We start from the raw sequence: 26,656 nt of genomic DNA on the forward strand, positions 1-26,656 counted from the left end.
ATATGGTGCAGTTTGATTGATTACATAATATTCAGAATGAGCTTTATTGGCCAAGTACGTCAACATACTGTAAAAGGAGTTTGACTCCGGTTTATGTTGCTCTCAATGTACTCGCACAGAAAAAAGGTATGCATACTGTACAAGCTGCAACAAACAAGGACATGTAACATACATTTAAATGAATTAATTGCTATTTATTTACAATAATACTCATTGTAGAATTGAGGGCAGCTATCAACAGAGCATCCTTCAGAGAGCAGCTATCAAAACAGAAGGTCCACATCCTTCAGAGGGCAGCTATCAAAACAGATCTCCTTGACGTTTGCCTGGCCCGTCTGTCTATTTGATACGTTCGAGCGGAATCAATAACCTTGTCGCGTCGCAGAGCTCGATCGAAGGCAGTGATGGAGCCTCAGCACACCCCCCCCCCCCAAGTTTCACAATCATTGATGGAGTGTGTTTTTTTGTAGAAATCAGAAGAAATAGTCTCCTCCACAGCTTCTATCAGGGTGTGTCTGTGTTCTGCTGTTGTTGTTTTCTACACTGGGCGAAAAACCACTCAGACAATAATGTTTTCTCTCTCAGCCTTCAGTAGTCAGGGTCGAGGCTGAGGGATGCTGGTAAGTTAGGTTAGGCTAGGCTGGAGATGAGCTAGATCAGTGCTTCTCAAATTGGCGTCCTGAAGAAGGCTTTTTTGCCGAAGCGCGTAAGCATTTTGTTTTTCGTGATGTGAGCCAATAAATCAAGTGAAATGTGAGTATTTTGTCCTCCTTGACTTTGAAAACTGAGATGTGCTGCTACCCTTTCAGCCTTTTTTTAAAACATATTTTGGTTGTTGCATTGTTGTGTTGCAAGTTGTTAGGGTCAAGGCTGAGAGCTGCCGGTAGGTAGGTAGAGTAGGTTAGGCTAGTAGGTAGCTGAGTAGGGGGTGAGTAGTTAGATTGTTTGCCTTGCTAAAATCTGCTCTTCTCTATGGTCTTTCTTTCTTCTCCCTCTCCTGCTATACTTGTTGTTTTAGGTAAGTTGTTCAGTTTCTGTTTGTTGATTGTGTTTAGTTAGATCTAGCTAGACTATTTTCTGTGAAGCCCGTTGAGAGCTACCTGTGAATTAGAGCTAACTAAACTTGACTTAATTTGACTTGACTCTTGTGCCCTCTTTCTCCCTGAGAGTTTCCTCTCATAGCCTTGTCTGTCCTCGTTAGCTACTTCATCTCTCTTCCCCGCTGCCTCCCTCTCTCTCTCTCTCTCCCTCTCTCTCTCCCTCTCTCTCTCATTCTCTCCCTCTCTCCCCCTCTCTCTCTCTCTCTCCCTCTCTCTCTCCCTCTCTCTCTCATTCTCTCTCTCTCTCTCTCTCTCTCTCTCTCCCCCTCTGCTGCCCCAGTTTCCAGCCATTGACCGGTGCAATCATACATTAGATCAGATGTTTCCCCTCCACATGACTGTGCGATTGATTTCCTGTCTGACAGGAAGCCTCTGTGAGCCTCGTATCCCCGTATCCCCTCAACCCGCTTCACTGTGATTGGCTCAGTCTGAGCCTCTCCATCTGTCCGTCAGCCACAAAATAGCACGAAACATGAACGTAGTTATCAAGTCAAGTCAATGTTTATTTATATGGCAACACCATTGACCAAGTGCTGAACAGGTTACAGATGATCATACATAGATATAAGAGGTAGTAACAAATGGCAATAATAAAGAAAACCACCAAGGCCAATAGAGACGCTGCATAACGCGTCATCATTCAGAAGCCACGCCCAAGACGGGGGAAAACAGAAACCCCCCCTCCAATCCTGGCGTTCTCCTATGTCACGTGCATGGTTACGTGTTGCACAAAAAGATCATATATACGCAAGATGAACACTCCAACTTACTTCCTTGACAGCTAGATCCACATTTTTCTTCTCGCCAATTCTCAATGGCTTCCTTGTTTTGCTCAGGAGTACAAAAAACTTTAACTGGCGATTTTTTACATTTGTTGTCTGTGCAGCCCCACCACACAACAGCTTTTAGCTATGTTTAATTCAAGGAAAATGACGCTGGTGTGTGGAAATGAACGGAGCCTTTCCCCCGTGATGGGCGTGGCCTATTTCATGCAGTGTCTCTATACTCCAGTCTGCTATGATATGCACATGTTGTGAATTGGATGGGAACTGTAAAAAGTAGAAAGAAGCGATGAGTCTTCAGCAGCAACTTAAAATGCAAAGCGTCTGTGCAGTTCTTACAGTATGAACAGGTTAGCTGTCCCAAAGATTGGGAGGGGAGCCACGCCACCACGGAGGCTCGGTCGCCTCTGTTTTTGTGCCTAGATCTCGGAACATCCAAGAGCATCTGGTTAGTCTCCCTCAGTGCTCTTCTAGCTGGAGTATGATGCAATGGATCAGTGAGATAGCCCATTTAAAACTTTAATCAACAAGATCTTAAAATCAATCCTGAAGCAGACAGGAAGCCAGTGAAGGAAGGCCAATAGTGTCATGTGATCACACTAATCATACGATGTGGTTCAGTACACGTATGCATAGAATGACATTTTCACACATACATGTATCAGAACAGAACAGACCCGATAGAACAATTCTAATACCTAATCATATACGAAATCAAGTCACATTAAGCAGAAAAAAAGAATCTGAGCTCACCTACTGAAATAGATCAAGCCAACAAGGAGAAAACAAGATGCCGTAGGGGTGAAATGTGGAAAGGTTATTAACTTATATACAGTATTAGTTAATATTATAATATTATTATTGTACAGTATTAGTATTAGTTGTTTGTTTTGATGGTCCATTTTAAAGATAACCAACAAATGTTGACAGCTTTCAGAAAACAATTTGAACTTTGGAATTGAACCGTAAAATGGTACAGTCGATTAAATGTGACTTATCACATAGATTTGCACTGATTTAAGACGACTTCAACTTTATTGTGGTAAATTTGGTTTGGAGCCAGGGTTTAAAATACGCATAACAACACATAAAAGTAGTAGTAAAATACATGACATATATATCACATAACAGTCTGGCATTGTTAAATAAACTCTGACAACTTTTTTTTAACCTGTTTGGTCATTGTAAGGAACTAGGCCGCGGTAATTTTAATGTTAACACAACAATTAAAAACGCACAAATTGAGTGTTGCAGCTGTGTAATAAATATGCTCAGTGGGGAACTTTAAGATTTGGCTGTTTGAGTGTCACTCGTAACATGCTCCATTATCAAGGGACATACTGTATCAATGTATTGAACTTTTTTTTTTGTATTGATGAATTAATAAGTCTATCGCGCTATATATTGCTATTGATTTATCGCCCAGCCCTAAAATACTGTACTGTGAATAATAGGGAGATGTCACAATATATTTTCCCACGATATATCGCGATATCAAAACATGACAATATGTATCGTTGAGATGAAATCTCATATCGTGAGAAAAAGAAGCTGAACATGGTGGCACTGATCTGCATCTGATTGCAGGCTCCTTTTCATTGCTTTTACGTTACAGACACGGAGGATGAAAATGGTGAAATTACTCAAATTAGCGTGGAGGATGCCCCCTCAACTTACAGATCGATCGCAAAAAAATATTGTTAAAATGTATCATTATCGTGAACCCAATATCGTGTATCGTATCGTGAACCGAGTGTATCGTGACACCCCTAGTGAATAATCATTTGTGTCTGATCAAAAGACTTTGGGGGGGTCTTTAATAAAAGGGATTTTTTTCATAGGCGACAACATCATTCCAGCCGGTCTGATGCACATTTGGTACAAGAGCCTTTGTGAAATCAAAAGTTGAAGGAGACGTACAAGGAAATCAAGAGAGAGCGTAATGTGTAATTTGACGAGATGCACTCGTGAGAGGAGGGGAAAATACATAATATGTGCAGCAGCAGCCTCTGATGTCAAAACACAGCAGAGCAGTGAGCCAGACCCGATGGGACCGAGAGCCCGGTCCGTCGTCATGGCAACCCTGTCTGGGCAGAACTCAAAGGAAAGGGAAAAAAGTGAAGGAGGTTCAATTTATTCTCCTCATTCAACAAACTGCTGTAAAAGCAGACTGTTTTCTGCCCCGACGTAGAAAGAAAGCAGTATTTTTCTCTGAAAGCAAAAACCTCCACCTCCCCCCCACCACCACCTTTTCTGGCATTGTTCCTGTGTGAAAGGGGGGAGATGGGGGGGGGAGTAGAGAGAGAGAGAGAGTGAGGCTGGTAAATAACTGGTCACCACACTGACACTTTGGCTGTGTGACTGTGAGCGCAGTGTGCTGCAGCAGGCATCAAGATATACACAGTGCTCTGCTGTGGAGACTGGCCTGTGATGACCGCATGCCTCCTTCACCATTCACTTCATTACTGGCAGCATCGCTGTTGTTTATCACAGACAGTGATGGCGTCGGCAAAATGAGAACATCAGTGATACAGCATGCAAAAAGAGAATAGTCGTCTAAATAATATACCACAATATAAGTGAAAAATACATTTACAAGGATAGGAGGATATGAAAAAGCAAGTGTCAATTTATACATCCTAGTGTACATCCTACTAAAGGTGCGTTCACACTGACCTATTAAAGTTTTTCGCTGGCATTGAGTTTACATACAAAGTCAATGCAAACGAGCGATTGAGCGTATATTCGCCTGGGAGAAAAATCGCTGGGCGTCCGAGCGACAGAGACAGAGCGATAGGGAGAAAATTCGCTCGTCGCCCGAGATGAAATATCCCAACTCGAGCGAAAATACGCTGGCATCAGTCGCTCGCCGCTCAACGCTGATTGGCTGCCGTGTGAGAGCGAGTCAAGGATCACACTGGCTTGGAACAAACCGCTGGTTTATTGTGTGGCAACAAACCGCATTGACAGGCTGACAGCTGACATGAAGTGAAGTCTGTACTACCGGTATGGAGCTCGCGTTAGGAGCACGCTGATAGGCTTTAGCTTGTAAACAATGACGGTGGCTCGTAGTGGACAAATATCATGACATTGCGTAACGTTACAGCCCCCACATGTCCGTCAATTCCTGTGCCTGTTGATGAGCGATTTAAACAGAGCAACAGAGCGATTCCAAAGGGTTGAATCAAGCGACAGAGCGAAAAATAAATATCTCGGTGTGAACACACCTTAATACAATCATTTCTATGAGGTGCCGTACATTTGGCTTGCACATAACCGTGACCACTCATGTACATTTAATGTGAAATCCTCTCATTTAACGTACTCACGCACTTTACTGAAAACCTCTCATTCACAACTAAACCACTCTCATGTATAGACAGTTTTAACTTGACAACAATAACAACCGTCATAACCCACCTGAATATCCAGTTTACTTCCTGTATACATAGCTGAGCACAGGCGGATATTCGGTTCTTAGAACACGGCTCTCTTGAATACTCGATTCTGATTGGTCAATCAACAATATTCACCGGTCATTATTTCTCGACAACCGACCGCTGCTCTGCCACACCTGGATTAATCAGTTGATAAGAGCTTTTTGTCAGCAAGACACTACTAATTAGGCCAACCAGTTGCAGCTGTGGTGTCTTGTGTGCCAATTACGAATGAAACCGCTTTGTTGAAAACGCTATTAAAAAATCTATTTGAATAATTATTTTTGTCAGATTATTGAATGATTTAGTTGTAGGCCGTGTTCTAAGCGGGATAATGTATATTGAGGCGGTGATTACTGGGAAATAATGACCTTCAGGTGAATGATTAAGCCCTCCGCTGGCGCGTCGGGCTCAATATCACCTGTCGGTCATTATTTCCCCCGTAATCACCGCCTCAATATACATTATCCCTTACTTAGAACACGGCTCTCTTGAATACTCGATTCTGATTGGTCAATCAACAAGATTCACCGGTCATTATTTCTCGACAACCGACCGCTGCTCTGCCACACCTGGATTAATCAGTTGATAAGAGCATTTTGTCTGCAGACACTACTAATTAGGCCAACCAGTTGCAGCTGTGGTGTCTTGTGTGCCAATTACGAATGAAACCGCTTTGTCGTTGAAAACGCTATTAAAAAATCTATTTGAATAATTATTTTTGTCAGATTACTGAAATAATTTAGTTGTAGGCCGTGTTCTAAGCGGGATAATGTATAGTGAGCCGGTGATTACTGGAAATAATGACCTTCAGGTGAATGATTAAGCCCTCCGCTGCGCGTCGGGCTCAATCATTCACCTGTCGGTCATTATTTCGCCAGTAATCACCGGCTCACAATACATTATCCCTTACATATTAAATGTTAACGTTCGGCTGTGTCTCCGACAGACACAGTAACAACGTAACCTATTTCGGTCTTTATGTCTTGTAGTTAGTAGTTGTTGTTGTTGATAGTTGCCATAACAACCACCCCTGTCGGAAAGACGTGCACAAACTGGGTAGTAGGAAGCGTTGTTGTCTGGTCCGGAGCTAGCCTGAGAGGCTAATAAAAGCTACACGTTACAGAGTAAGCTGAGCTGACTATCAGTACATTAATTACGCATAGGCCTATCTTTACATTTAAATGTTTACATAGCAAAAATAAAAAATATAAATAGAAGTATGTCAGTGTTTCCCCCTGAACAGCTGAGAAAGTGGACACTGTAAATAGTTAGCACTGTGAAGATGATACAATTCAGTAGGTGGCGGTAATGCAACATTTAAGGATGCCAACCGCCATAAAACACCAAGGAAGAAGCTGAGAAAAAGGAAGTGCTGTGGGGTTGCAGCTGGTGAAAAACGTCTATGCTATTGAAATTGAAAATGTTTGCGTGTGGTCTGCCAAGGCATGCTCTGCACTACAGTGCCCCACTCAACTCTATCTGACCTTAAGACGGACAGTTACACTAACCAATGAGAGCTCATCAATGACCGTCAAGCCTACCATCAATTACGCCCAATGCCTACACACGTGATACGTGTACTCACACGCCACACACACACACTGGGAACACACACACTCATGTGAACTCACATACCGGTAGAACTTTGACAAAGCAACGCACATCAGAAAGCATTAAAATCAGAGGAGGATGGCACCAGTATCTTTCCACCAGCAGGTGGTGGCGTGGCGTCACCAGGCCAAATATAGCCGGTGTAATGTGATGGTAATTGATTGCATGACCAGCTGCCTTACATAAGCCCGTCAGAGTGAATAGAGACATGAGAAAGAGAGGGATGAGATGGGGTGAAACAAGGAGAGAGAGAGAGAGAGAGAGAGGGAAGATGTCAAAAGGAGGAGAGGGTGAAGGGGATGAGACGAGGCGCTATGGTGGAAGAGGGGAGAGGAGGGCGAGTGGTGAAAGACAGACAGGAGAGAGGATGGCTGAAGGACAGACAGACAAAGACAAACCTAGGGAAGAGGATGAGGCTGAAGGACAGAGACAAAGACAAGCCTAGGGAAGAGGATGAGGCTAAAGGACAGAGACAAAGACAAGCCTAGGGAAGAGGATGAGGCTAAAGGACAGAGACAAAGACAAGCCTAGGGAAGAGGATGAGGCTGAAGGACAGAGACAAAGACAAGCCTAGGGAAGAGGATGAGGCAGATTGCAGAAGGGTGGAAGTAACAAATCGTCGCTGTCGGGCGGAAACCTCGTATCTCCAAGATCGCAACTTTTCAGGAAATGAAAAAAAACCTGTCTTCTTAAAATACTGAACACCACGTCTTCATTATAGTCAGTTTCTCACTGCTATAAAGTTGGGCATTTTAACATGGGGCTATGGGGATTTACTCACTTTTGGAGCCAGCCTCAAGTGGCCTTTGGAGGAGCTGCAGTTTTTGGTACTTCCACGTTGGCTTCATTTTTCAGAAGCGAAGGTTTGGGGCTTGAGAAAAACAGGGGAGAGAGAGCCAGATGTAAAGTGAGGGTGAAGCAGGGAGGAGGTGGAGGAGAGAGAGACAGATGTAAAGTGAGGGTGAAGCAGGGAGGAGGTGGAGGAGAGAGAGCCAGATGTAAAGTGAGGGTGAAGCAGGGAGGAGGTGGAGGAGAGAGAGAGACAGATGTAAAGTGAGGGTGAAGCAGGGAGGAGGTGGAGGAGAGAGAGCCAGATCTAAAGTGAGGGTGAAGCAGGGAGGAGGTGGAGGAGAGAGAGACAGATGTAAAGTGAGGGTGAAGCAGGGAGGAGGTGGAGGAGAGAGAGCCAGATCTAAAGTGAGGGTGAAGCAGGGAGGAGGTGGAGGAGAGAGAGACAGATGTAAAGTGAGGGTGAAGCAGGGAGGAGGTGGAGGAGAGAGAGACAGATGTAAAGTGAGGGTGAAGCAGGGAGGAGGAGGTGGAGGAGAGAGAGACAGATGTAAAGTGAGGGTGAAGCAGGGAGGAGGAGGTGGAGGAGAGAGAGCCAGATCTAAAGTGAGGGTGAAGCAGGGAGGAGGTGGAGGAGAGAGAGACAGATGTAAAGTGAGGGTGAAGCAGGGAGGAGGTGGAGGAGAGAGACAGATCTAAAGTGAGGGTGAAGCAGGGAGGAGGAGGTGGAGGAGAGAGAGACAGATCTAAAGTGAGGGTGAAGCAGGGAGGAGGTGGAGGAGAGAGAGACAGATCTAAAGTGAGGGTGAAGCAGGGAGGAGGAGGTGGAGGAGAGAGAGCCAGATCTAAAGTGAGGGTGAAGCAGGGAGGAGGTGGAGGAGAGAGAGACAGATGTAAAGTGAGGGTGAAGCAGGGAGGAGGTGGAGGAGAGAGACAGATCTAAAGTGAGGGTGAAGCAGGGAGGAGGAGGTGGAGGAGAGAGAGACAGATCTAAAGTGAGGGTGAAGCAGGGAGGAGGTGGAGGAGAGAGAGACAGATCTAAAGTGAGGGTGAAGCAGGGAGGAGGAGGTGGAGGAGAGAGAGACAGATCTAAAGTGAGGGTGAAGCAGGGAGGAGGTGGAGGAGAGAGAGCCAGATCTAAAGTGAGGGTGAAGCAGGGAGGAGGTGGAGGAGAGAGAGCCAGATCTAAAGTGAGGGTGAAGCAGGGAGGAGGAGGTGGAGGAGAGAGAGACAGATCTAAAGTGAGGGTGAAGCAGGGAGGAGGTGGAGGAGAGAGAGACAGATGTAAAGTGAGGGTGAAGCAGGGAGGAGGTGGAGGAGAGAGAGCCAGATGTAAAGTGAGGGTGAAGCAGGGAGGAGGTGGAGGAGAGAGAGACAGATGTAAAGTGAGGGTGAAGCAGGGAGGAGGAGGTGGAGGAGAGAGAGACAGATGTAAAGTGAGGGTGAAGCAGGGAGGAGGTGGAGGAGAGAGAGACAGATGTAAAGTGAGGGTGAAGCAGGGAGGAGGTGGAGGAGAGAGAGACAGATGTAAAGTGAGGGTGAAGCAGGGAGGAGGTGGAGGAGAGAGAGACAGATCTAAAGTGAGGGTGAAGCAGGGAGGAGGTGGAGGAGAGAGAGCCAGATGTAAAGTGAGGGTGAAGCAGGGAGGAGGTGGAGGAGAGAGAGACAGATGTAAAGTGAGGGTGAAGCAGGGAGGAGGTGGAGGAGAGAGAGACAGATGTAAAGTGAGGGTGAAGCAGGGAGGAGGTGGAGGAGAGAGAGCCAGATGTAAAGTGAGGGTGAAGCAGGGAGGAGGTGGAGGAGTGCTGTTGTTTGGTCTCTGTGCCCTCATGAATACGTTTCATGGCCTCATTCCACCGTCCACAGAAAGGTCACCCAGTGAATCAACGGAGAGAGAGCCAGGGAGGGAGGGGGCAGAGAGCCAGGGAGGGGGCGGAGAGAGAGCCAGGGAGGGGGCGGAGAGCCAGGGAGGGGGCGGAGAGCCAGGGAGGGGGCGAAGAGCGAGCCAGGGAGGGAGGGGGCGGAGAGAGAGCCAGGGAGGGGGCGGAGAGCGAGCCAGGGAGGGAGGGGGCGGAGAGAGAGCCAGGGAGGGGGCGGAGAGCCAGTGAGGGGGCGGAGAGCGAGCCAGGGAGGGAGGGGGCGGAGAGCGAGCCAGGGAGGGAGGGGGCGGAGAGCCAGGGAGGGGGCGGAGAGCGAGCCAGGGAGGGAGGGGGCGGAGAGAGAGCCAGGGAGGGAACGAGCCAGGGAGGGATCGGGCGGAGAGCCAGGGAGGGGGCGGAGAGAGGAGTGGTGAGAAACACAGACGGGGAGAAATAGTTTGGTGGAGGCCTATTCTAGGGTTTGACTGATACAGGTTTGTCTAAAGCTGATACAGATATTTTCTGGATTCAAGCTATTGATAACCAATAAAAAAAAACTAGCACAGATCCTGTCCAGGCTCATGGTGCATCGTGTTGCCACCGCTCACCACTTACTGCAGAGCGACCGGGCGGGAGAGAGAGAGAGCAGGCAGCCCCAGGCAAGGAGCACACTGTCCCCAGAGACAGAGAGAGAAGACCCTGGATAAATAAAGGTTAAAAAAAGTCTCATTAGAATCAGTTCAGGTTAATGGCTTCCTGATTGATCAATCCCTACAATGAATAGATGATCAATCAAACAGCATCATATCAGATGGAGCAGCCTGACTGGACCACATCAAATAAAAAAAGTGCAGTTTTGGTAAATATGCTCTAACCAATAAGCACAGCCTCTTTCTGATCGCACTAGTTTGCTGTGGTGAGTCTGTGAATGACTTCATGTGAAAACAAAGGAATCCATTCAGTGGTTCAAACCTGGAGGCCAAATACAATTTGTGGAGTCAAACCCCAAAAAGCAACAACAACAGTAAGTGAGCTTAAAAAACCCTTCCTCACCTGTTCTCTGCCCTTATCCCATTTCTTCTGACAAATCAACAATTTGACAGTTGTTCTGTTGCTAGGCAGAATATCTGCAGATTATTTTGAGCTAAAGCGACAATCAACGACTGAATCTCCTTCATGCAGAGAAGCAACTGTGTATAGTACCACAAATACCTTCTTACACATGATGTACTTTGCTGGAGGCAACTTGTACTGTGTGTGTGTGTGTGTGTGTGTGTGTGTGTGTGTGTGTGTGTGTGTGTGTGTGTGTGTGTGTGTGTGTACCAGGTGTGTGTGTGTGTGGTGTGTGTGTGTGTGTGTGTGTGTGTGTGTGTGTGTGTGTGTGTGTACAAGACCCATCTTAAAAGGCAAAGTCAATAAATCCAGTTTGTTATAACAGAGATGTTATCATGAATTTGAAATATGATGTGATTTGCGGTGGTATTAGTGTACTGTAAACGGTGGTTTATTTTAAGCCGGGGTTAGATGGAGATTGCGCTGGTACAGTTAGTTCAGTCAAAAATCCACCCTAAAAACAACATTCACCAGAGTTGTTCGTGATCTCTCGGGACATTTAAGACTTGGATGTATGAACAAGATACACAGTCTGGCCACTGGGTGATGTTTATACCAGTGTGGCAACATAGTCACGGATTAGTTTTGAAAAGTGTAGATTCATTGTCACAAATATAATACGTTTTGTCTTAAGGCAAATTGGTGGTTATTGCGGTGTACTGCTGCAAACTGATCCTGTACTGTCTGCAAATGCTGCATTTACTGTGTGTGTGTGTGTGTGTGTGGCTCTGCAGAGAGAGCGGTCTTGCTGTGAACACTGGACACACTGCAGTAACCATAAGACATTTGCCTTTAGGGTGGAGTTCCTCTTTTAAGTAGCTAGTTATTATAGCTCACACACTTTAGGGTCAGACACACACACACACACACACACACACACACACACACACACGCATGCACACACACACACACAGTCACGTCAGCAGCTGCTGTGAATGACTGTGGCATCTGGGCTTTGTCTCTACGGGTGTTAGAGATAAACACACAGTTTATGTTGAACAACTGCCAGAGGGGGAGGAGAGAGGAGAGACAGACCGGGAGAGAGACGGGTGGAGAGGAGAGACAGACTGGGGGAGAGAGATGGGTGGAGAGGAGAGACAGACTGGGAGAGAGACGGGTGGAGAGGAGAGACAGACTGGGAGAGAGACGGGGAGAGGAGAGGAGAGACAGACTGGGAGGGGAGAGGAGAGGAGAGACAAACTGGGAGGGGAGAGGAGAGGAGATACAGACTGGCAGAGAGACGGGTGGAGAGGAGAGAGACGGGGAGGGGAGAGGAGAGGAGAGACAGACTGGGAGGGGAGAGGAGAGGAGAGACAGACTGGGAGAGAGACGGGGAGGGGAGAGGAGAGGAGAGACAGACTGGGAGGGGAGAGGAGAGGAAGGACAGACTGGGAGAGAGACGGGTGGAGTCAGGTCACTAGGTCAGGTGTACATGTATACAGTATATAATGAGGGGGAAGAGATAAAGATGTGTTGATGGCACTGTGAAAGCTCCCACGCGCCTAATATGACACTTTGTGTCATATAACCCAAAACCCAGGGCTAACTGCTAACTGTGTGAAGGTGTGTGTTTGTGTTCAGGGAAGCTAGTCCACTCAGCTCATAGAAGCTATGCGTTGCATATAACGTTAGTGCTGTTTGATTAAACACCTGTGCAGGTTGGGGGAGTGGATGAATTTACATGTGATTAGACTTGAGCCGGACTACGTGTGCATTATACGGTTTTAATGGACATCTGCTGGCCAATCAGAAACGAGTATTCACCCAGACCTGGTATAAATACATATATGGTGCGTTCCTTTATCGCAAAATAGCTGGGATGTGGAGGCTAAATGACGTCACACCCGTTTTGTTAGCGTTCCATTTGCAGAAAACTGGAGCTGGGAAGTTCACTGTTGCGAGTCAGCTCTTGGTCAGATCCAGTCGCTAGCCATCGTTAGCAATAACAGTTGATAACAATGGCATTTTGCGCATACAACCACTGCAGCAACATGTCCACACAGATAGATGTTAGGCAGTGCTGTGTGTACAGCTGATTTAATGATACACAAACAAGACAGAAGTGCTAATAAACAGCATTTACTACGATTAGAACTACTGTTGTTGCGCGGAGCAGCCATCTTGGATTTTTGAGGTCGGGGCTGCTGAGGCTCCTACGAGTTTGGAATGGGAAATACCAGCTCTGGTGACGTCACCGTCCCAGCTCATGACCTTTGAACCGTAAGATTACCAGTTCCCAGTTATAAAGGAATGCACGAATATTACCATTGCAACCGTGCAAGCCCCATTTTGCAGATTCCATTTCCTTCATCTCCACTTGAACCCTCGCCCAGACTCCAAGTCAGTGTGACAAACACCCAATCAATGAGCTGACTCCTCCCACAATCAATGAGCTGACTCCTCCCATCATTTCACCATGTGGATCTGTGAAATTCCTCCATGAAGAACTTCACTGTTTGACTCCATCCCCCTGAGCTGAAGCTGAAGTGCCATCACCGTCACCATCATGTACAATGCAAATGGGGATGTGGGATGAGAGCATTTTTCTTCCCTAGGGTCAGACACACACAAGGTGCATGGAGTCAGAAGGTATCTTCTGCATGATGAAATGACAGCAACCTTAGGTGCTCTTGCATCATCTCAATCAGCTGCTGCCTGCGACTCGAATGCTCTGCAAAAAAAAAAACTTCAGATAAACGTGTTCCTATTTCTGCCTTCAAAGATGCCATCTCAGACCTTCTTCCTGATTCCTGCAACTGTTGTTCTACCATGTAATATCCCCGTAGCACTGTTATGTCTTTTAAGGGGTGTTTCTCTCCATATCTTGGTTTGTTGACTGTTTGCCTGTTTGTGCTTTCTTGTGCCTATATATGTTTTGTATTTTGTGCTGTTACTGTGTTTTTATCTTCTAGCCCATCTTCCCTTCCCTTAAGTGGCTGTTGATGCTTCCCACGCTGCCATTGTAAATAAGAATTCGTTCTTAATGACTTGCCTGGTAAAAAATAATAATGCAAATAAATAGCTTAAATTGTGTGTGTGTGTGTGTGTGTGTGTGTGTGTGTGTGTGTGTGTGTGTGTGTGTGTGTGTGTGTGTGTGTGTGTGTGTGTGTGTGTGTGTGTGTGTGTGTGTGTGTGTGTGTGTGTGTGTGTGTGTGTGTGTGTGTTGTGTGTGTGTGTGTGTGCGTGTGTTGCCACCATGATTGTAGGTTGCTGTCCAGGATGGCGGGGATGAAGGAGCAGCTGTTCACAGAGGAGAAGCCCCTCCTGCCTGAGCAGAGAGGAGTGGACTCAGAGAGCATGGTCAGTTGGCCTGGCTGTTGTTCAGAATTGTTGTTGCTAATGTGAGAGAGTCTGCATATCCTACCTGGGTTATTATTATTATTATTATTATTACCAGAGTGTTTCTTGTTGTTAAGGTGTTGCTACGTGCTGACCGGGGCGTGTGGTACACCGCTGTGAAAGTCTTGATGTATTAACAGAGGGGATGTTTGAGCTCATTATGTGCTGGTTTATAATTAGACAATGTGGTGGTTTACCTGCGGAGGAGGAAATTAATGAGCTCCGGCCTCCAACTGTGGCTCTTTTAGAACGACGACACTCTGAAAAGATGAAAACTCATCTTCTGGTCTCAGAGCGTGGAGGAGAGGAGAGGAGAGGAGAGGAGAGGAGAGGAGAGGAGAGGAGAGGAGAGGAGAGGAGAGGAGAGGAGAGGAGAGGAGAGGAGAGGAGAGGGGAGGAGAGGAGCACAGAAATACAAGCAGAAAAAAGGGTGAAAATAGGCAGTGGGCGGTTATGTAAAAAACATTTATTCCTGTTCACTTATCTGTTACGACCCCAAGCAACAGGTTGTCGAGATTCACTTTATGGATAAGATAAGAAGTCTAATGTTTAAATGAAAATAAAAGGCTTGGCTAGTTGAACTTTTTAAACTTAGTGCAAGTATTGTTTGCTTTATCGTTCTGTTGACTAGATACACTTCCTGTTTTCTTTTCTCCAGCTCATGTAAAGTTGTGCTCTTTCCGTTGCTCTCTAGTGTTTGACCTTTGACCTTTTAGCACATTTACTGAGTGATTACGTCCTGACACTAAACTAGTGAAGCACCAGGCTGGCTCACTGGAAGGCACTGCTGCATTCACGTCATATGAGAACAACAGAGACGACTAGATGGTTACAAGCAATGACTTAGAAGCCTATTTCTAAAGCTGCGTTCACACCGACCTATTAAAGTGTTTCGCTGGCATCGAGTTTACATACAAAGTCAATGCAAATGAGCGATTGAGCGTATATTCGCCCGGGAGAAAAATCGCTGGGCGTCCAAGCGACAGAGACGGAGCGATAGAGCGAAAATTCGCTCGTCGCCCGAGATGAAATATCCTAACTCGAGCGAAATTTCGCTGGCATCAGTCGCTCGCCGTTCAACGCTGATTGGCTGCCGTGTGAGAATGAGTCAAGGATCACACAGGCTTGGAACAAACCGCTGGTTTATTAGTGTGGCAACAAACCGCATTTACAGCTGATTGACAGGCTGACAGCTGACATGAAGTGAAGTCTGTACTACCGGTATAGAGCTCGCGTTAGGAGCACGCTGATAGGCTTAGCTTGTAAACAACTACGGTGGCTCGTAGTGGACAAACATCATGACATTGCGTAACGTTACAGCCCCCAGATGTCCGTCAATTCTTGTGCCTGTTGACGAGCGATTTAAACACAGCGACAGAGCGATTCCAAAGGGTTGAATATCTCGGTGTGAACACAGCTTTAGAAGCGTCTTTCTAAGTCAAACTCAAGACACCATGCTGTTTTCTGTCCACTTTGGTTGCTTCTGAACCACCTGAGAGAGTGGTACACCTGAGAGAGTGGTACACCTGAGTGAGTGGTACACCTGAGAGAGTGGTACACCTGAGAGAGTGGTACACCTGAGTGAGTGGTACACCTGAGAGAGTGGTACACCTGAGAGTGGTACACCTGAGAGAGTGGTACACCTGAGAGAGTGGTACACCTGAGAGAGTGGTACACCTGAGTGAGTGGTACATTTGACTTCACGCCATGTCAATCAACCGTTGCAATGTCAACAACAAGAACAAAGTATTTCCCATTTGAGGTGAATGCAGCAAGCTTGTGCTCTGAGGCTGGTGGATGATCTTTTTGACTGGAAGGAAGGCAGGTACCATGCAGGTACCATCCATCCATCCACTCAGCCATCTTTGGACATTTTGGACTCTTAATGGCAACTTTGCAGAGGTTAACTTTCCTCAGTGTTGTCATTTATTATAAAACAACACTGTGCGACCAGCATCCATCCCGGCAGATTTGGTCAGCGTACAGTAGCCCCCAGAAACTGTCAAATCAAGAATGATCTGCATCAAACTTGACTTTAGTAAAGTTTCAGCAAACTATACGAGTACAGTGATTCCCCTAGAAAAATGTTCAGGCCTGGAGGGGATTTCGAAACGTACCTCGACCGCAACGGTGGGGGCCCTCGCTGGCGACGCTAAACTTTTAGCTAACCTGGTCACATCTATGTTCGCAATGGCATCCCAAGTATCATCATACTATTATGGGATGCAATGCGAACAGTTGTATTATGGGATGTGCGTTTCCCAGGGAATGACACACGTTGACATGTTTTGGAACAGCGGTGCACGCTGGCACAATGGTCCTAAAAGCAAAATTCTTATTGTTTTGAATGATTTGGCATCTTCTATTACTGTCAACACCAGTATTGCTGTATTGTAATAATATGCCATAAAGGTTTATTGAAATTTTGGGGAGAGCAGGATTTTTTTCTTTTTTTTTTCTGGCCTGGCGGGGGCGCCGTTGGCCTGGTGGGCCCGCCAGGCCTGTAGAATGGTAGTGGGAAACACTGGAGTATTTCTACTTGAGTAGGACATTTTGGTACTGTTTAAGTAGATTATTATTCCACCACATTTTGTAACTCTACCTGAGTAAAATTTCAGCAAGAGTGTAGTGGGCTACTTCTACTCGTAAGGTTACAGTGACATCAGTGACGTGCCATCAGTACTAGTTAAAATGGACTTCTTTAGTACTTGTACTTGGTCTTGACCCAAGTTCTTGACACCATGTTGTGCTTGTTGTTTCATGACGCAGCAGGATAAAGGAGAGGAGGCACCGGGGGGCCCCCCCTGTTCCGCTCCCCCCAGCGGCCCTGCGCCTCTCCCCCAACCCCCTCCCCCCAGCCGCCCCACTCACCGCTGGCATGTCATCGCGCGGCACTGGCTCCGCCAGACCCGCAGTCGGACCAGTGGGGATATCCCGGTAACTACCAGAACCACCAGACTCCTCCCATAACACAGAACCTCAAACTCAGTCCACAGACCAGAATAGAGAGCCCCCCCACCCCCACCCCCCCCAGCCCCCCACATACACACATAGGAGAACTCCCATCACAGCATCACCCAGATCAGATTTAATTAAGTCTGTCTTCTTCTGACCCCCGTAGCCTAGATGAATTACATTTAGTGCGGGAGTCATTTGGCTTTTGAGGGGACAACCTTTGGGAACGCCCTAGAGACGAGGACAGATCCAGACAAACAAACACAACACAACAGCAGACAGCAGCATCTGTCAACAATGCCCACAGTGCCCTATCATTGAATTAACCCATTGATACCTGATGCAGCATTTGTGTGTATATCCCACATTTGTGTGTGTATCCCTTTAAGACCGCGAACCGCGTGTCTTAAAGGGATACACACACAAATGCTGCATCAGGTATCATTGAGTTAAGGCAGCCATATGCAACAACACACACACATGCTCCTTTATCCAAAGACTGTTCACACTGTCAGAGGTTGGCATCAAGCAGGCAGAATGGGTGGACTCGTGGCTGAAGGTGGCTGAAGGTGACACTGGGCCTTCAAGTTGATCCAAGAATAACAAGCCAGACATGTGGTTTTAAAGTCACATACTATCTATCGCTCCATCATAGTGCTCTTATTCCCACTCAGCTGAGCAGCTGCAAATCACTGCTGTCCATTCAGTATAGTGGGACAGGAGTTATAATAAAGGGAAGAGTGCCACCTGCTGGTCCGACCACCCTACTGTCATCAGTGACATTTTCCCCTCAGAAAACAGCAATGCATGAAATCCACATGGAGTGAAGTTGCCCTATTTAGTAGTACATCTTTTTTTGAAATAACAGATCTAAAAGCATCCGTTTTCCCTCTGATGATGTCAGCAGATTGGAAGTTGTTGACAGTCCATCCAACATCGTTAGAAAGCGTTGAGTCATTCTCTTCCTAGGGCAGCTTCAGGTCCTGTTGGTTAGTGCATGAACAGCTGACTTCTTCTTCTGTGCCACCCTTTCCACTTGCTTCCTGTCCTCTTCAATGTCAATAATGCAATTTGTCTTTCTTTGCCATCTTTGTTTGTCCCCCCCTGTCCTCATCTTTCACTGCCTTTCTCATTCAAATAATCCATCTTGAATCCCGTCATATTTCCTTTCAGAAATCACTTCTCCTGTGTGAACTCATGTTTGCCTGTTGAGTCCATGTAGAAAACCAGTGTGACATCTGTATATCTAACAGTGCTCAACTCTGGCAAGCCATTATCATTTATTAGCTTAAGTTTGACTATCCGGAATTAACATCGCAGATATTATTAACAAAGTCATTTTGACGAGTCAATGTAGTCATAATTACAATGTGACTAGTCAGAATTTTCACTCAAGATATCTCCAACGGCATTCTGATTAATCAAAACGACAGAGATTAATTTCATTCTTCCTACAGTATCCACAATTGCCATTTCAGATATCCACGACGTCATTCTTCCGAGGACAAATGCTGTCACTTTTGCCATTTTTGTGTATGGGGTTTCTCATTACAGACTAGTTAAAACGTTATCTAAAAATGACAATGTAGATATCTTGAATTGAGGGGAAATTATGACTAGTCAGAACTAAATTGAAGATATCTGAAACAGGAATGATGACTGGTCATAATTTAATTGCACCTGCAATTGAATAGTAGATATCTGTAATGAGAAACCCGATAAACATGAATGGCAAGAGTGATGTAATCTGTCCGAGGAAGAATGACGCTGTGGATATCTGAGATGTTTTTGACTAGGAATAATTGTAGTACGGATATCCGCAGTAAAAATCCAGTCTAGCTATTAAATGTTATAAAGGCTTGCCATATCTGACCTTGTGCATGCCCTCGTGTTGTTGTTGTTGTCGTTTTGCCCAGATGTCTGTGTGTCCCTGTTCCGCTGTGACCTGGGCGGAGGCAGCAGAGCAGGAATAAACTCTTGGGTGACATGTTGAAATAACACAGGTCGTGTTGTGCTTGAACACACTCCTACTGATGTGCTGCAAAATGACACGTACCCATGTCAAAGAACAACGCGTCAGGGTGTGTTCAGCTCAAACATCTGTTCTTTCAATACACCTCTTTCTAGAGAAAGGGTCCGGGCCCAGTTCCCATAAATCAATAAATACATACATAAAATAATATGGTGTCAGACATTTGGACGACTTTGGATGTCAACCAAACTTGCAAGATAAGAAACAAGTACTTATGTTTCTTCAGGGATTCAAAATGGATCCAAACAATATTTTGTCTAAGTCTGACACTAATCAAATGGTGAAAAGCCTTGGCTGGGGTTAGTAAGCCTGTCACTTCTACTGGAAGCCAGCTCGTCTTCAAACAGTGTGATTTTTAATCAGTCAAGTGATCAAATTGATAAGATCATCATGAGGTGAATTGCTTTTAATGGGTTCCGGGCCCCTCTCTCTCTCTCTCTCTCTCTCTCTCTCTCTCTCTCTCTCTCTCTCTCTCTCTCTCTCTCTCTCTCTCTCTCTCTCTCTCTCTCTCTCTCTCTCTCTCTCTCTCTCTTCCTGTTGAACGCCATCTTCCCCCTCACTTGTAACCACTGATGTCTTTTAGTATCTTCTCTCTATCCACTGTCTTGAAAGAGATGCACTGAAATAACAGATTTGTCTCTCGCAAACTTAGCGCATACTGTTGTGTTGAAATAGAATGAGTCATTTTGTCAGATGCTTTGCCAGCATTCTGCCTGCGTACATCAGCCACAACCACTGAACTTGATGGGTAGAACAGTCCTTCCACTGTTTGCCATCATTTGGCTAGCACACTATACAGTACAATCTTGATTTCAAGGGCTAGTTGCTATATTGTCACAACACAGGTCTGGGCAGGATGGTCATGAAGTCCATCACACATGCTTGAGAACGTTGCAGATGTGCACGAGCGCTTATCAAATCGAAAGCTAACGTGAGCAATGAGGTTAACGTAGCGTTATGAAAGATCGCACTTCTCTTGTTAGCTCTTCTAGTCAACATGGCATATATGGCAACAAGGCAATGAAGATTGCTGCAAAACCTCTCGCCTCAGAGAGTTGCCATAAGTCGGTTAATATGGGAGCGGTTCACATAAAAATGGCCACTGCTCCAACCATGGCAGGAACATTGATTTGAAAGGGAACGACCCTTCTATTTAGCCTGAATCAGACTGAATTAAGGGAGTGACCCTTCTATCTAGCCTGAATCAGACTGAATTAAGGGAGTGACCCTTCTATCTAGCCTGAATCAGACTGAATTAAAAGTGACCCTTCTATCTAGCCTGAATCAGACTGAATTAAGGGAATGACCCTTCTATCTAGCCTGAATCAAACTGAATTAAGGGAGTGACCCTTCTATCTAGCCTGAATCAAACTGAATTAAGGGAGTGACCCTTCTATCTAGCCTGAATCAGACTGAATTAAGGGAATGACCCTTCTATCTAGCCTGAATCAGACTGAATTAAGGGAGTGACCCTTCTATCTAGCCTGAATCAGACTGAATTAAGGGAGTGACCCTTCTATCTAGCCTGAATCAGACTGAATTAAGGGAGTGACCCTTCTATCTAGCCTGAATCAGACTGAATTAAGGGAATGACCCTTCTATCTAGCCTGAATCAGACTGAATTAAGGGAGTGACCCTTCTATCTAGCCTGAATCAAACTGAATTAAGGGAGTGACCCTTCTATCTAGCCTGAATCAAACTGAATTGTCAACTCGCTACACTCCATTTCCTTCTTCACTCTGACATTGCCTCCACCGATTTCTGTGGGGGAAATGTCCTAACCAATCACTAGAGACCAACAATTTATCCACCTGAATCTAATCCAATGGGGCGAGAGCAAAAATAACATCTCCCCTTTGAATAAATAAATGCTTCAAAGCAGAGTGCTGTTTGGATTTCAAAGTAGGCGGTGATTGTAATTGATTTAGGACAGCCTCGATAGCAGCGTCTATCTCGTGTAGTGTATATAGCGGTCACCATTGTTGTTATTACTCCTCCTTGGTCTGGAACTCTTGACAACAGCTTCACAACGACATTAGTCCCGCCCACGGTGCTAATTGGCTAATTGCTAGTCTCCTCCCAGCACTTATTGGACAGAATGTTTTTTTTTTCAACGAGAAACCACTGTTGAATGTCACAATGCCAGGCCAGAAGCAGCCAACTCTCTGTGGAGTGGGCAGATTTGAAGGTCTGGACCCAGGCGACCTTCTGTCCATTGCAGTTCTGTGGGCATAACATTATAATTTCAAAGAACAAACTTCAGCATCTTTAACATGTTATGTCATTTTTCAACACATTTGTATGCATTCAGAGACAAATCAACCGTTACAACAACTCATCTCTTTCTAGAGCACACTGGTATAGAACATGACTGTTGTGGGAAGCTGGGCTTCATCTGAGGTGGACCTGCAGGGCACAGCTTGTGTTGCTCTTCTATAAACCCAGAGACCTTCAGCTCTCTCTCACTGACACTCCCTTTGATGTGTGAGGAACACGTGTGCTTCTGTGATGAAACTAATTCTCTCCCTTCCTCTCTCTCTCTCCCCTCTCTCTCTCTCCCTGTCTCTCCATCTCCCTCTCTCTCTCTCCTTCTCTCTCTACCTCTCTCCTCTCCCTCCCTCTTTCTCTCCCCTCTCCCTCCCTCTTTCTCTCTCCCCTCTCCCTACCTCCCTCTCTCTCCATCTCCCTCTCTCTCCCTCCCTCTTTCTCTCTCCCTACCTCCCTCTCTCTCTCCCTTGGCAGGATAACTGTGAGCAGCTGATGCCGCCAGGAGATTGGAAGGTATGATCTAATCTTGCTGAGTTGTGACTGAGAACACTGTTCTTCTCCTCCTCTTATGTGTCTGTTGTTTTGTCACGTCTATCGTCCTCCTTCTTTCTGTCTGTCAGTGTCATGTCTTCCTGTCTGTCAGTGTCATCTCTTTCTGTCTGTCAGTGTCATCTCTTCCTGTCTGTCAGTGTCATCTCTTTCTGTCTGTCAGTGTCATCTCTTCCTGTCTGAGTGTCTGTCAGTGTCATCTCTTTCTGTCTGTCAGTGTCATCTCTTCCTGTCTGTCAGTGTCATCTCTTTCTGTCTGTCAGTGTCATCTCTTCCTGTCTGTCAGTGTCATCTCTTTCTGTCTGTCAGTGTCATCTCTTTCTGTCTGTCAGTGTCGTCTCTTTCTGTCTGTCAGTGTCATCTCTTTCTGCTCCCTCGCTTGGCTAAACGCCAGTAAGATGAATGTCTCCTGTATTATTTCACAATGAGGATTATAGTACTCGTCTGAAAATGGAAGTGCGGCCTCACCCTCATTCAGTAAAATCATGGCCAATAAGGTCGAAGTAACTAATTACATTTACTCGCGTCATTGTAATTGAGTAGCTTTGTACTTGTGCTTTTTGAAGTATTTCCTAAAGTCAGTCATTTTATTTTGAAGTATTGCACTTAACTACAATCGACATTACATCACCCATGGTTTCAAAGGGGTGGCCGGAGTGCCACCCCCACACTCCCATTGGCCACCCCAGATGCCACCTTTCTGCCACATCATTGGCTTACACCTCACTGTGGGGTGGGTGTGGCTTACACCTCACTGTGGGGTGGGTGTGGCTTACACCTCGCTGTGGGGTGGGTGTGGCTTACACCTCGCTGTGGGGTGGGTGTGGCTTACACCTCACTGTGGGGTGGGTGTGGCTTACACCTCGCTGTGGGGTGGGTGTGGCTTACACCTCACTGTGAGGTGGGTGTGGCTTACACCTCGCTGTGGGGTGGGTGTGGCTTACACCTCGCTGTGGGGTGGGTGTGGCTTACACCTCACTGTGGGGTGGGTGTGGCTTACACCTCACTGTGGGGTGGGTGTGGCTTACACCTCACTGTGGGGTGGGTGTGGCTTACACCACACTGTGAGGTGGGTGTGGCTTAGACCACGCTGTGGGGTGGGTGTGGCTTACACCTTGCTGTGGGGTGGGTGTGGCTTACATCTCACTGTGGGGTGGGTGTGGCTTACACCTCACTGTGGGGTGGGTGTTTGGCCAGCCGAGAGAGAGATGGTGATTCTCAAGACACGTTGGCTCCCGTAATTTTCAAATGCTACCACCTTCCTGTGGGAACGGAAAGGGAAACTCAGAGAAAATAATGAGCGATGAGAGGGGGGATGTCCTGGATGCCTGTATGCTTTTCCCAACCCAGTTTAGGTGAAATCACTCCGCCTATGGTGTCGGGCAAAGCACGACCCTTAGGTGTGGTATAATAAGCATATACCATGGCCTGATCTATTGCTTAAATATACCGCAGGCACAGCTTCAATCCAGCAGTCAGTAGTACAGTGGGGAGAGTAGCTTCTAATCAGTTGACCTGGGTTTGATTCATGGCAAAGACAGATATTTTTTCCACCAGAAATGTTATTGAAAAACAGAGATTAGCCTTCACAGAACTGCATGTTTTATGATGTGATGAAACTTTAATGATCCCCGTGGGGAAATTTGGTCACTGCAGCAGCAAATAGTAACAGGATACAGCAGAGAAAAACTGACTATAACTAATATAGAAGCAAAACAAGGCTCCTTTCATGTTTATGTTCTATTTTTACAATTATTGATTGTTTATTAAAATGGATAACACCATTACAGAAATTATGCATTTTAAAATTGAAATATTTTCATTGTAATAAAAGATGTTATCAATAAAGAGTGCATAAGCTAATGTCAGACAGAGACATCATGCAGGATATTTTGGCTTTTAAACACAACAGCTGTTGGTCCTAGGCCTGTTGCAGTTGGTTGAAAAGTGTCTGCACCCACTGCTCATGGTGGCTGTAGCAGAACTGTTTGCCTGAGACAGTGTGGACCCTGCAGGGTTCAAAAAGTAAAGAGACAAGGGAGAAAATTCATCAACATCACAGTTAGATCTCTGCTAAAACTCATTTGATCTAATTTTTATACAGCAATATGTTGCTATTAATCCACGACCTAAGAAAAAGCTGATGCCTATATGTGAATGATTACGGTATTTGATTATTGTGGATAGTATTTGAAATTATGGTGTAAGGTGTATGGTGTATGTATGTAATAAAACTTGTCTTTGTCTGAAATATTAAAACATTTTAATGTTTACATGAGGAGGCAATTTAGCACGTATAGGTTGAATCCTTGTGTTATGTCAGTGCAATAAAGCATCAAAACAGCAGACATTTGCTTATATGAAAATGTCGTAGATGATTGATTGGACAAGTGTTAAGAGTGAAGCAGACATACACAAATCCTTGATGCTGGCATCTGCTGTCGGTCTCCTCAATTTCGGTAATCTTGTTTTTCGGGATGCTTGTTGTGGAGAAATAAAAACAGCATGGTCCCATCTGTAGGCTGATTGTAGCTGTGAAAGACATGGCGATCAAAGTATAGTTATTAACAATCTGGCAATGGAGTCATAATAACCTTTAATCTAAGGAAAGTGAGGGCTTCACTTAACTCGCCTTGTTTTCACTCATTCTGCTATTGGTGGCATCTGTTGGTTGTTGCTAATAAACCTAAGTTAGATGTCAGTTGAAGGAAACCCCATGAAGAAAATGCAGTCATTACCTACAGTACTCATGCTGATGGAAGGACAGGTGCAATTTTTAAGCACAACATATTTGACAGTTTCACAGCAAAACACCTTTGCAGAATTCTCCTAAACGTTGAAGTGGATGGGGACCCACTTTCAAATGTAAAAAGTAGATAATGACAGAATTTTCATTTTTCTGTAAACTTATCTAGACTCACTCATATTCTCTACTCTTAAAATAAAATTAATTGCATCTATGTAAAAAATATATATATTAATGTTTCTTGTGTTAAGTTAAAAAGCATATAGCTTTCATAATGTAATTTTACTTTCATTTATTATAATAATATTCATACATAGGCTACACAATTTATGACAATAAAGACCAATATATCTCTGTCTCTATAATATATCTATCTCTTGTTTCTTTATCATATATTGTAATTCTCTATAACCTCAAAGTTAACATAATTTAATGTGAAGTTGTTTTAAATATACATCCATACTGTAAAAGGAGATGCTTTTGTAGTTTTAATTCACAAACAATATTTTAAAATATACTATATTAATTCCCTTAACTTTGGATTTGTCAGCTGTAGGCAAAGTGTAGGTGGCTTGGGAATAGAAAAAAATACTATGATCTGTTTTCCTCATGCAGCTACTTAGAATAACATGTTATTTAATTAAAATGTGCATGTTACTGTAGCTATATCCATAGCACTTATAATATTCTATTTTTGAGATTTACAGAAAGAGCTACCAATAAAGTCAAAGAGGTCTGTAGGTCACCACCTAGGTTTGGCATGGAGTCTTAATGTAGAATTGTAATGCCGGTATAATAGAGAATTTCATGTATATTTCAGGACAAAGCAGTGTTTCAGAGTAGAGAGACTGTAGCAGCAGACTTACATGCTTGCCTTGCATTGCAGCAGGCTGAGAGCAGCAGCAGTCCCAGTGTCAGGCACAGAGTCTTCATGGTGTGATGTTCCTCTGAGGTCTTCCTCTGATCTGTGAGCACCTTCTAGCTGCTGCTTCACAGTCATCATATACTCTCAGTCAGGGCGGGAATTACATGGAGGCCATGGCCTCCGTTGCCCCTCCCTCTGGCTGTGATCAGAATCAGAATCAGAATCAGAATCAGAAAGACTTTAATGATCCCCGGGGGGAAAATGCCCTGAGATCCCTAAGGCCACCTTGGCAGCAGTGCCCTGCTACCAGCCTGCTACTGTCAGTTGTTTTAAAAGCATCAGTGGTCGCAGTTTAATGTAGCCTATGCAAAGGATGTGTAATAATTGGCTCATTTTAACACACATTAATAAAAATCGCTCTTCACGATGTCAATAGAGCAATTGCCTTTGGGATATCTTCCCAACTCGTCCCTCTCTAGAATTTTCCTCTAGTTTTTTTATTCGTTGACTAAATGAACACTGCTGTTGACAAAAAGCGGCAGTGTTGAGGACCCCAAAGCCATCCAGAAGTGACCCTCACATTCCACACAAAACTCAATATTGAGATTCTACAATAGGCTATTGAGGTTCTACAAATATCGAGGCCCATCGTCAACTTTTGCTGGCTAAATAACTAGATAAGTAGAAATGCTAAAATTATTATTGGTAAATAAACCTACAGTATATCTACAACCTGCATATGAGATCTGAGCAGCATAAAATATGAAATTTGTATCATATGTTTGTCATTGACACAATTAATGGTGAAACAAGGGGTGTTCTTACTGATGCACAGTTTTCACATGTATTTTGTCTGTGAAATTTCTAACTTAATTAAAATACAAAGATATTTTTTTATTACTTTAGTATAATAGCACATTTTGTAGAGGTCTCAGATGAAGAAAAAGCCCATCAGAAAAAAAGCATGGATTCTCCCTCCCTAACTGCTGCCCATAATGTGGTATACTCCTGTGCTTGTCTTGGTTATCCTCATGACACTGTCATATTTTTTGGTGTTCTGCTGAATTCAAGTCATCATTTCCCATTATCTTAAGGGCTGTTCCTCTTTTTATGTTTCAAAATTATTGCATTGCTCAAGACTGTGTGCACCTCAAAGCTGAGCCAGCACGAAAAACTTGCAAACATGGCAAAAATGTTCCTAAAAAAAT

The 26,656-nt window shown here is 45.0% G+C and overlaps 1 protein-coding gene and 1 long non-coding RNA gene across 4 annotated transcripts in view; one reads left to right on the forward strand and one right to left on the reverse strand.

The window, feature by feature from the left end:
• The window catches only part of ndrg4 (NDRG family member 4), a gene marked incomplete at both ends in the record, with an annotated part of 93,708 nt that overhangs the window by 13,018 nt on the left and 54,034 nt on the right, over positions 1-26,656 (forward strand). The window contains 3 exons of one of the 3 annotated variants that reach the window (XM_083654412.1): positions 13,901-13,994; positions 16,806-16,970; positions 21,763-21,801. In XM_083654412.1, coding sequence (XP_083510538.1) covers positions 13,901-13,994; positions 16,806-16,970; positions 21,763-21,801 — 298 coding nt within the window. Of the gene's footprint in view, positions 1-13,900; positions 13,995-16,802; positions 16,971-21,762; positions 21,802-26,656 lie in introns of all 3 variants that reach the window. The other 2 variants (XM_083654413.1, XM_083654414.1) reach the window with 2 other exon arrangements.
• LOC310792693 lies at positions 23,500-25,557 on the reverse strand. Its single transcript, XR_014553498.1, has 3 exons — positions 25,450-25,557; positions 24,252-24,369; positions 23,500-23,846 (listed from the first exon to the last, which is right to left on the reverse strand). It is a non-coding gene; the product is annotated as an uncharacterized lncRNA (long non-coding RNA).

The sequence above is a fragment of the Poromitra crassiceps genome (genome assembly GCF_964638095.1).
Source record: "Poromitra crassiceps genome assembly, chromosome: 18".
Taxonomy (NCBI): domain Eukaryota; kingdom Metazoa; phylum Chordata; class Actinopteri; order Beryciformes; family Melamphaidae; genus Poromitra; species Poromitra crassiceps.